This window comes from Scleropages formosus, chromosome 15 (assembly GCF_900964775.1).
Source record: "Scleropages formosus chromosome 15, fSclFor1.1, whole genome shotgun sequence".
NCBI classification, from domain to species: domain Eukaryota; kingdom Metazoa; phylum Chordata; class Actinopteri; order Osteoglossiformes; family Osteoglossidae; genus Scleropages; species Scleropages formosus.
Window position 1 is genome coordinate 26,432,689 of NC_041820.1, and position 12,085 is coordinate 26,444,773.

Below are 12,085 nucleotides of genomic sequence, written 5' to 3' on the forward strand. Positions count from 1 at the left end.
ATGTCAGCATGGAGCAGAATATCAACGGAATCTTTCCGACATCTTGTGGAATCTATACCACAAAGAAATGAGGCTGTTTTGAGAGCAAAGGGCAGCCCTACCCAGTATTAGTGTCCCTAATAAAGTGTTCGGTGACTATATGGCTAAGGATGCCTTGTTCCGGTATGGTCGTTTTTCTTTACTGTCATCTTACTTCCCCAGCACACACGCTGTCTACATGGAGGACCGGTGGGTTGGGAGCCCAACTTGCTTCGCATTCTCCAGCTCGCTGACAACTTTTGACTCTAGGGAGCCCTTCTCCTGGTGTGCCCCATCTCTTCTACTGTGAAAATCAGCAAAATGCCCTTGGGCACCTTGTGCAGACAGGCTCCCGACTCCAGTAGACAGGATCATGGTTATATCAAATCTTAGTGTTTCCTTGATTCCATGGCATACGATTGCATTAGTAGCACGTGCAACGTCAAACAGAGCCACAGACTGAGGGGTCTAATTCTTTTTCACTTTCATCACGGTTGACCGCGCCTCTGTCTCCGAGTGGCTGTGACCTCCCTGGGCCGTTCTGATGTTGTGGCAGCCTTCTGACGCAGCAAATATGCCACTATCGGGGCAGCTCCGCTCCGCAAAGGCCATTTAAGGTTAAGAGAGGTTCCTGGAAGCACCTCAAGAAAACAGGAGGGCACATTCCCTCGTCTTCCGCAGTTCCAGCAGAGCCATAGTAGCGGAGAATCTGCAGTGAGCCAGAGGGACGCGTTGGCACGGAGCCTGGGCTGAAGTGCCCAGAAGTGCTGCTCTGGAAGTGACGTCACCAACTGCGTCTGCGGTGGAGTGATGGCTCAGCATCACGGCTCAGTCCGGGTCAGCATGGTTCTAGGCCAAAGTGGGTTTGCCCAAGCAATAATGGTGATTGAAGGAAAGAGTTTCATCTTTTAAATGTTGGCCAACTGCGACGAGCAGCGTGACGCATTCCTGGCTGTAGATATTAGTTCTGTCCATTAGTACATTTTAATTACACTGCAGATTTGATTTTCCCGTACGCCCACTGCGTCTGGTAACATGAAGTTTGCATAAACTCATCAAAGACATTAGTTTAATGAGATAAACCAGGGGCTAAAAGGCCTTGTCGAAACACTAACATCCTGGTGATGACATCAGACCGATGAGTTTGCATCCGTCTGCTGTGCACTGCCTTTTTTTTTTTTTTTTGATTCATTCAGTGCATTTGCATTCATTAATTTGGCATCGTTTTTTTTTTTTTTTTTTATCTTATCTGAATGGTCAGTTGGTTTGGGTGAGTTTTATTGGATGGGCTCTCCTGTAGTCCCTCAGTGGTAGCTGGAGAAATCTCGCTGTCATCTTTGACCCCACATCCATCGTAGATGGTGATGTCTATTAGAAACTCTGTCCACCGAGAGTAAGACCAAGCCCCGAATTCTGCGTCGAAGCGGTATTGTTTTAATCAGTAACGTTGGACTCGTGGAGTGTCCGGATGGTTTATGAACACCTTTATGTGGGAAAAGGCCGGACTTCAGTCACTTAGTTGCAGCTATAAAATATTTGTGAGGTTTCAGTACACAGAGCACGGAAGAGATAGTGGTGAAGTCAAACTTTCAGGAAGCAACAGGGCTTTAGCAGGAAGTCTATCAAGCCCTAATGGGCAGGATCACCATCTGCCATACTCAAATTAATCTTCTTATATTCACACACCCTGTCAGTTAGAGAGGTGGGCCACTATCTGAGCGCTTAAAGCACCATAGGGGCCACAGCTTGAAGTATTTTTTTCCTGGCTACTTTATAGTCGTCCCCCGAAATAGGCCCATTCCTCTTACTAGAATTTGACTTTTCAAAGCGTTTTATTAAGCACGGGTGGTATGGTGGCACAGCGAGTAGCGCTGCTGTTGCACAGCACCTGGGTGGTTGCAAGAGGACATGGGTTCGACCCCCACTCAGTATGTGTGGAGTTTGTATGTTCCCTCCTGTGTCTGCATGGGTTTCCTCTGGGTGCTCTGGTTTCCTCCCATAGTGCAAAGACATACTGTTCAGGTTCACACATAGTGTGTGAGTGACAGAGAGAGAGGGAGAGAGAGAGTGTGTGTGTGTGTGTGTGTGTGTGTGTGTGTGTGTGTGTGTGTGTGTGTGTTCCACTGATGTATGGATGAGTGACCCAGTGTAAGTAGTGTATCTAGCAGTGTAAGTTACCGCAGTGAATAAGGTGTGTGGGCTGATAACACTATGTGGAGTTTTTTTGAAGTTGCTTTGGAGAAAAGCATCTGCTAAGTAAATAATGCAATACCCCGACTTCCGCTTCCAAAGGATTTCTTTTGAGTTTACAAGCACCGAGTTGGGATTTAGTGCACCTTCTGACAGCTGAGCAGCACGAGACATTTACATTTATCTCAGACTCTTTTCTCCAATGCTGCTTAAAATGGCTAGTATTTAGATCACACCTTTTTCCTAAGTCACTTTCGGTGTTAGATACACTACAGTAAACTGGCTGTAATCACTCACCCAGACACCTGTACAGCACTAAATAATAATAATAAGGCATACACTAACTAAAGATAGACGGTTAAGTGTTTTCACCTTTTTAGGTTTGAGTGTTATTACACTTTTTGGTAATGGCTCATTGCAGCAGACAAAGCCAGAGGCAGTAGGTGCAGTGCTCGCCTGTTGGCATCTTTTATTCACCCGTCAACAGCGAGGAGGCAAAGCGGGGAAACGGGGGAACCGGAAATGGGTAGACGGGATTTGACATGATCTCGTCGGCGTCGTGCACGGGGTCGGGATCGGTACCGGGGTCGTGATCTGGGTTGTGCTCGTCTCTTCGCTCCTGCTCTCCTCCTCCGTCTCTCTTTCACTGTTGAATCCGGAGGAAGAAATATTGTCAGTGATTAGCCCCAGCTAATAACGTTTCTACAATTTTAAAGTGATCAGGTCCCGTAGGTCTTTAAGAATGATGGTCTTTTAGGTCATAATCAGTGTCTTGAACTTAATAGGGGCAGTTGCAGGCAGCTAAATTGTGTTTTTGGACCGCTGTGTCTGGAGGAAACCCATGCAAACAAGGGGGAACATCCATAGTACATACAGAGAGAGCTTGAGCTGGATTTGAACCCACAGCATATGTACTGTGAGGCAGCAGCACCACCCTCTGTTCATCCCTGCCCCCCTGCTGGATCGCTATATTTCATTCATTAGTGCCTATGCTTTCCACTGCGAATAACAGTGCTGCAGTTGAAATGAATTCCATCAGCTTTCCTTGTGCTCAGTATCCTCTTTAATGTTTGTTCGCTCATATTAAGCTTTAAGCTTACCTCTCAACACATGATCTTGTTCTAAAACCGTTGGGGTTGGGAAGGAGCGAGGGAGGCGTTACACAGAGGGAAAGCCTGCCACATCGACAGACAGCAGACACTTTCAGAAAGCTCACCGCTTGGAAAGCCAACCACTGTAGCTGAATTCAGGCAGATCAAGGTGTTTCTCACATGTTCCACTACTTGTGAGCTGGACCAGTGGTGTGGCTTCAGTGGTGTCACTAGGGTTGTTGTCACCCCCCCTCATGGACCTCCTCCCGTACCAGACCATACAGAATCCTTAGTCATGTTTTTTCTACTAATGTTACTCATAAATCATAATTCCTGTAGCTATATCACTGAATGTGTGAAATAGTGAATAGTAGTGACATAACTAGCAAAATTAAAATTACACCTTTAATTACAATATCATACACACAGCCTAAATATATTTAAATACAATAGTTTCCTGTGGTTACAGTGAAAAATTTGGTAGGAAACAATAGAATTCAAAGTAAAAACATTTAAGAAGTACATCAAAATGATGTTTATTTTAGCGCTATTGATATAAGTTCACAAATAATAATTACCACAATATTATAGCTAATACCAGAAAATTGTGACAAAATCAGCGACGGAAACAAGAGCGCGTGTTTGTAGCGCGTGGAGATGAAACCACGTGATTCGACGCGTCACTGTAATTGGGTAATAATGAGAGCTGTGAGCGGAGCGCATTAGAACGTTCATAAAGTCAATGAGCGCAGAGTTTTATATATTGATACATGTCAGCTGGGCTTTATTATGAAAAATGTTTTTGTTCTTATAACTAACTACAGAGATATTTTTACAAAAAAATAATGCATTTGTGCTGAAACGTTGCATAATTTAATAGACGGTCATTTTGGTGTCACTCGGTGCAATCCGTACCCCCCTAGTGATGCCGCCGTGTGGCTTTTCTCTGCCAGCCTTCCCAACATTCCCTATTCTTGTAAGACGTCGATGGAACAATCTTGTCTGAAGGTGTTTTCTGGTTTCGATGCAAACATTCTTGAACCCTGGAAGGAGACAGCTGGCTTACAGTACTAACTCTTAATGAGGTTTATGTTTCTGCCATGTCATCCTGCCCCCTCCTGCTGCCTGAAAGGCTTTGCACCTGACTCCCATGCTGGACCTTGTAGGTAGTGAGCCCACATGGCCTCCCCACGTTGTGTTTTCAGGCTGAGCCCTGGCACCTACCCTTGCAGCCAGGCCTGGGGCTAGTGAGGACTAGCCCCAGGCCTGGCTGCAAGGGTAGGTCCCTGTGACCCTAGTCTGGGCAGGGTAAACGTTGACTTGTTTACGTTCGTCATAGAGGTTTTTTGGATTGTGTTAGTCTGGATCTTCATTCAGGAGGGGTCGGAGGAGCATCGTTCAAGCTGTGCTCAGCAAACATGGAGAAATTCTGACCTCAAATGAGGACATTGTCGGGAGGTAGAAGGAGCACTTCGAGGGACTCTTAAACCCGAGAGATATGCCTCCCTTTCAGGAGTCAAGGCCAGAGGCTTCCGGGGTGTCAGAGTCCATTTCCCTGGTGGAAGTCACTGAGCTCGTTGGAAAGCTCCATAGTGGCAAAGCACCGAGGATGGATGTGATTCGCCCGGAATTGCTTAAAGCCCTGGATGTTGTAGGGCTGTTATGGCTGACATGCCTCTGCAATGTTGCATGGACCTCGGGGACAGTGCCTTTGGATTGGCAAACTGGGGTGGTGGTCCCTATCTTTAAGAAAGGGGACCAAAGAGTGTGTGTCAACTATCGGAGTATCACACTTCTCAGCCTCCCTGGGAAAGTCTATGCTAGGGTGCTGGAAAGGAGGCTCTGGCCAATGGTTGAATCTCAGATTGAAGAGGAACAATGCGCATTCCGTTCCCTCCGTGGAACAGTGGACCAGCTTTTTACCCTCTTGGAGAAGGTTTATGACCGTGTTCCTCAAAACTCTGTGGGAGGTGCTTCAGGAGTATGGACTGCTAGGGCCACTACTGCGGGCCATTCGGTCTCTGTACACACGGAGTGAGAGCTGTGTCCACATACTCGGCATTAAGTCAAGTCTGTTCAATGTGGGTGTTGGACTCTGCCAAGGCTGTGTCTTGTCTCCATTTACCGGTCGATCTATGTCCCTACACTGACCTATGGTCATGAACTTCAGGTAATGACCGAAAGAATAAGATTGTGGATACAAGCGGCTGAAATGAGTTTTCTCCGCAGGGTGTTGGGACTCACTCTCCATGACAGGGTGAGGAGTTCCGCCATCCGGGAGGAACTCGGAGTAAAGCCGCTACTCTTCTGCGTTGAAAGGAGCCCGTTAAGGTGGTTCGGGCATCTGGTAAGGATGCCCCCCGGGCGCCTTCCTTTGGAGGTATAGCAGGCACGGCCAGCCGGGACAAGACCCCGAGGTCGGCCCAGGACCTGCTGGAGAGATTATATCTCCCAACTGGCCTGGGAGCGGCTGGAGATCCCCCAGGTTGAGCTGGAGGAAGGGACAGGGACGTCTGGGTTTCTCTGCTCTCCCTATAGCCACCGTGACCCTAGAAGGACTAAGTGGCCTAGAAAATGGATGGATGGCTGGATGGATGGATGGATGGAATGGAGGTTTATGTTAATTTCTGCATCATTAACATAAATTGGTGCACAGTACCCAGTTTATCCAGTCTGATTGCAGCATTAAAGAGGGCTGCAAGGCTCATTCAGTATGGGCCATATGCCCTGTCTGCAGCTTCACAGCTACTCTGAATGGCGTCACTGAGAAATAATGCCTCGTAATACTTCACCTTTAAACCAGTTACGTCGTCCTCATACCTCAGCCATATCCTGCTAATTGGTTTTTATGGAGCCTGCTGGGGCTGACAGTCGGAATCGCGGACTGCAAGGGCCAAATTTCCCTTGTCAAGTGTTGCCCCTTTCCTCAGCTGATAAGCTTCTCTGGATACCAGTTGTCTTACTTTTTCCTTTTAGATGAAGACCTATGGAAATTGACGCCAATATTTGATACTGATATGCTCACAATGTTTGTGAATATGTGAGTTTTTTTTAAATATTTTGTGTGTTGGTCAACTGTTTATCTACAGTTTTGATGTAGTTCTCGGAGTCGTGTTTTGTCCATGGACTGAACGGAGGCTGCTTTCACCACTGGAAATTCACTGCATGTAAGCTGAGTCGTACAGAGAGAAATCAATGGAGGATAAAAGGCGACTTCACCAACGTGAATTTGCAGGATCGACTCTCAGCATGGTATCGCTGATGCTGGGAACCAGACCTGGAATATCAGCTTGTGAAGTGTGGGTACTAGAGTTGTCCAGAAAGTATAATAAGGAAACAGTGAGAAATATGATGTTCTTGGGGATGGGAGGGATGGGGGAAACCATGGAAACAGAGCTGCATGGAAGACACTTGTCAGCACCATTGTGATCTTTAGACAAAGGGAGTACAGGGAGTGGTGTGGAGTGCTGGTGGTTTCCTGAACACACTCTGAGGTGGTCACCTAAGCTTGTGCTCTCCTTAATTCACCATGTATGAAATGTCTATGACCTTATTAGACTGACTGCCCAGTGTTGACCGTGATGACATCTTTCGATGTCCTTTTGAATGGATGTGTCTGAGACACCAGGAGAAAAGTGAAAAGAGGCCTGGGCCACTCGGTGGTGTCTGATCTTTGAATTTGTTCTAAATCATCCACCCAGAAATCTGTCAAGGTGAGACAGATGCGCTTCAGTCTTGGATGAACTGGTATTACATGAATTTATATCACATTTCAGTTACTGCTGACATTTTGCCATATCCTACAGCTAAAAGGGTAGAAAACGTAATAATCCTTCGGTCCACTTATCAGGCTGTAAATAATGTGGCTGGTTGCGCAGAGGCGGCCACATGGGCATTAAGGCACAGAACAACAGGTCGATCGAAGAAAACTGCTTTTACATTAAAGCAAAAGAATCCAAGACAGGGACTTGGCCCCTTTCAGGGAGACCAGAAATACAAATAACCCTCCCAGTCCTTTCACAAAGTCCTCAGCAAGCTGCTTTTAAATTTTTCCTGATTCCCTTCAATTAGCAGCAGCTGACCGTCATTGTTTTGTTAGGGCCTGGTAGGGGTCAGTACCAGGGAGCGGTCCATCACACTAATCCTGCCCCCTCTGCCACAGTATCACTGCCCACCGGCTCACAATACATCTTTCATTATCCTGTGTCTGACTGTTGAAGCCAGAGGAAGGATGTACTTCTTTCCCGTGCGACTCACTACGCAATCTTGGCACAAATAGACAGGGATTATTAATTCATAAGAAACCCATTCCTCTGAACTTGATTTTTTTATTATTTTTTTTCTCCTCTTCCAGGTCTAATAAAGCACTTTGCTCAGAATGATCCCTAAATAGCTGGAAAGGTTTTCTAAAGTGTCATCACATTGACAGTTTAATGGGTTACTGATAAGTATTCTGTTTGCTTTTCAGTGGCGTCACTAGGGTTGTTGTCACCCCCCCCATGGACCTCCTCCCGTACCAGACCGTACAGAATCCTTAGTCATGTTTTTTCTACTAATGTTACTCGTAAATCATAATTCCCGTAGCTATATCATTGAATGTAACGGCAACAGCAGTAGCATAAACAACTATCAAAATTAAAATTACACCTTTAAATTACAATATCATACGCACAGCCTAAATGTATTTACATAGTTTCATGTGGTTAAAGTGAAAATTCGGTAAGAAAACAATAGAATTCGAAGCAAAAACATTTAAGGGCTACATCAAAATTTGTTTATTTTAATGTTAGTAAAAAGTTCAAAAAGTAAATGGGCACAGAGTTTTATCCTTGTAGGTATATTGATACATGTAAACTGGGCTTTATTACGAAAATGTTTTTGTTCTTATAACTAAAGGAATATTTTTATAAAAAAAATACATTTCTACTGAAAAATTGCACAATTTTCTAGACAGTCATTTTGGTGTCACCCGGTGCAGTCTGCGGTTTGCACCTCCCCCCTAGTGATGCCACTGTTGCTTTTAACTCGCTGCACGACATGGGGCGAGCACAGTGGAGCATCAGAAGATCCTTCATTGTGATGTGGGGTAACGAGGACTACCGGAGCCCCGCTACAGAGTTCTGTTACAGAAAACCTGTTGTGTTCTGTGTTGAGTTAAGGGCAGCCCAAAAGTATTCACACACTTGATTACTTCTTTCATTTTACTGAATTGCAAAGGATACAGTACAATGCAGATAAAATTTTACTTCAAAACACAAACTCAGAATTCAGCACTTTAATGTGATATTGTTTTATGTTGAAAGTTCTTCTTTTTCTTAAGAAAAAAATGAAATATACTGTTTGTAGCATTCAGACCCTGGAAACCATTAAACCAACGGTCACATTTTCTGGGCAAAAACCGCCGCTGTTAAAGGATCATTAGTTAAATTGGGAATCTAAAGGGAAGTTGTGAAAATGAAGAATATAGAGCATTTCATTTAAAAACAAATGGATAAATTATGAAAATGGTGTTGGATACCAAGATGTTTAGATGTCCCAGTGTGCACTGCTGCATCTGTTGGGAACTGAGAACTATATGACACCATGTAGGCACTGCCTAGGAAAGGCTGTCCCTCAAAAGACAGTGAGCAAACAAGAAAAATATATGTTAGAGAGAAGCCTCGGAGAGGTCAGTAATCACTTTGAAGGAGCTGCGGAGCTCAGCAACTGAGAGTGGAGCAATGGTGCCCCACTCAGCCATATCAAGAGCTTTGCATAACACTGTTTTCTATGGGAAAGCGGCACGAAAGAACCCATTACTCAGAAAGAACCACCTCACAACTGTCATTGCCAAAAAACATGAGCATTACTAAGCTGTGATGTGGGGAAAAAATTTCATAGTCAGATGAGATCAAGACAGAGCTTTTATAGCCAAAATTCAAAGCGCTACGTGTGGCACAAACCTAACGTAGCCCATTCCTTAAGAAGCACAACGGATACTGTGAAATATGGTGGTGGCAGCATCATGCCGTGGGGTGCTTTTCATCAGTAAGGTCTAAGTATCATGTTAAACAAAACTAGAACATTGTTCAGAGCTGGTTACCCCTAAAAATCTCAAACTGTTATTGCTGCGAAATGTGGTTTTAAGTATTTTTCTGGCTTTTAAAGATAACTTTGCTTTAATAAATTTCCTTATATTAAATCAACAGGGGGTGATGACTTAAAGTGGCTGCACATCTTAAAATGTCAAATCTAGACAGGAATTCATCCAACAGTAGTTTGTAATAATCTGACGTCTTAAAATTTGGATCCAGTTGAGGCTGGTTTTGTATGGCTTTTTTTTTTCCTTCTTCTTCTTTCTGAGGCTTCTTTGTGCAGAGTGTAGTATAGTACACCAGCTAGGGTGGTAGAATGCACTATAGGACAAACCAGTGCAGAGTAACAAATTGCCGACATGGTATTCCAGATATGCATTACTGGCATTATAATAACCTTAAGAGTGTTTTTTGCAATTATGAAACTGGTATCCATGGGGTTGCCGCTGCTGACTGATCTGCTGATCTGGTTAACTGGTTTCTTCCGTAGCAGAGGCTGTATGACTTGAGTCCGAAGGCATGAGGGGGTTCACGGCAGGCTTGGAAGGCGGCACGCGACTGGATGTGCGGAGCTTCCTGGACACGCTGGGGCTGAACAACACCACAGCTGAGCGCTGCTACCACTCCCACTCACGAAGTAGTGTCCTGCAAGGTCTTCCCTTCGGGGGAGTGCCCACTGTCCTTGCCATCAATGTCGTCATGTGGCTGGTGAGTGATCTTTCCACCCTAAACCATCCTCCTGCCATATTCCCTCTGCCATATGGCAGATGAGGTGAAAATTTGAAGCCATATCATCAGTATGGTTATTCTTCTCACTGTAGCATCTCCCTAAGCTTCTCTGTTTTTCTTTTCTCGTTCTGCTGTTTTTCTGCTTTCTTACTTGCCGTGTTATTTCTCTTTCAGCCCTTTTTATTTTATTTTGGATGTTTTTTTATACTTTTCCTTTCTGTGCTTCTGTGATCCTCCTTCCTTATGCCAGTTTATTGCAGGAGGGTGTAAAGCTGTTAGCTGCTTGTGTGTCTCTGTCCTGCTCATATGCAGACCTTCTGCCAGTTTGTAGGTTACTTACCGTTCCATAGTAAGCATGTCTGTCCTCGAACACACCTCCATCGAAGGGCAGGATGAGGACAACGCATGTGCTGGTGTGCCGTTGCCTGTTACTTTATGCCAAGAAGGATGAGTGAATTAAGTCCCTGCCATCCCTCAACCCGATGTCTTCATTCGTTCCACGGTACACTGTGTGCTGGCCTTCATCTTGGAAACAGCATCACCTTGCCATTCACGCAGCATTTTGCAATGTTTTAGTTGGCTCAGCCACACTGACCATGCATCACTGCCATGACAGTGGGGATGACGGGCAGGTCTTAATTACCTGTCAACTTTGTGTGGTTTGGGATGTGTCTGCTGTTGACTCTCTGACCATTGTGTTGGGTAAGCCAATGAATCAGCATTTATAGCCAAGAAGATCCTACTGTGCAATGCAAATTTAGGACAGAAAGAGGTAGAAGGGTCAGGGATAATTGGCCATCACTTTGACTCCGAGGCCTTACCTGGAACATTGACCATTGTTATCATATTGGCGGTAAGGAAGTAATTAAAAAGTCGTTATGCCTTCTAATTTTTAGTAACAGCACACATTGAGGTTTATTGTTGCCTTGCGTTGACGGAGGCATGGAGCCGATTACATTATTATATTCGTCGTGTCATCGGTTGACGTTGTCTCTCTCCAGGTTTAGACTGGGGTGTAAAAGCCACTTTACCCATGCGGTTCAGATTCAGCTCTGTATCTCATTACGTTCCCCTGCCAGCGAGCTCTTCCTCAGCACATGCGCACGCGTGACCTCTCCCAGTTAGTTTCCATGGCAACAACTCACCACTCGGCAGTTGCCAACGAGATGTTCCTTGGCTGTTTCTGGACCCAGCTCTATAGGAGTGAGCTGTGTTTTACTATGGTTTACTGTGTCTTACTCTGTTTTATTGTGAGTTACCCCACAGCCCTTGTTTTCCCTCATTTTCCATATATTTGTTTACCATGACTTGGTGTCTCAAATTTCTCTTCCCTGTCCCCAGTGCTCCTATTTATGACGTGCCTGTTGTTATGTCAACAAAAATAGTTTGCACAAGCGTGGTCGTACCTCCCGGTGAACCAAAACGCTGCAGCGTGTTCCATGAAAGAGACTATTGAAGGTGATTTTCTTTGCAAACACACAGGCGTATGGAATAGTCAAGAGAGGTCTGCTTTGGGTAATTGTGATTAAATTAAAAGCTAATTGACCATGGTGAAATTGGACCTCATACTGCAGTATTGGGAGAACGGCCTGGTCCATGCTGAATCTGTAAAAGGTTTGAGTGCTGCTGACTGGGGTGCAGCGAAGGGGAGTCGGACAGCCACAGCAGAGCCAATATCGGAGGAAACACCGCACACGTTGATTTGTCAGCCTTATTTTCATTAGGGTTTTGTTGCAGTATCTAAGTTTTTGGGTGTCTATTTATTTATTGCATGCTTTTTGCATATGTTTGTTTATTTTTTTCTTTAACGTTATTCATTTGTGCCCCAGGTCTGAGCAAGGGAAAACGAGGACAGGATGTCTGGCTGCATCCATTAAGGGTTTATTGTGATCTTTATACTGAATAGGATTTATTTTTTTTCTGTGCCAATGTCGTATGCTTGTTACGATCTTAGAGTGTTTGCGTGTACAGTTGTGTGTATGT

General features: G+C 44.9%; 1 protein-coding gene across 3 annotated transcripts in view; it reads left to right on the forward strand.

Annotated features, from left to right (window-relative positions):
• Positions 1–12,085, forward strand: part of tmem63c (transmembrane protein 63C) — a 66,535-nt gene that overhangs the window by 27,409 nt on the left and 27,041 nt on the right. For all 3 annotated transcript variants that reach the window (XM_018764236.2, XM_018764237.2, XM_018764238.2), the window contains exon 2: positions 9,864–10,081. In XM_018764236.2, coding sequence (XP_018619752.1) covers positions 9,893–10,081 — 189 coding nt within the window. In that variant the 5' untranslated portion in view covers positions 9,864–9,892. The remainder of the gene's footprint in view (positions 1–9,863; positions 10,082–12,085) is intronic.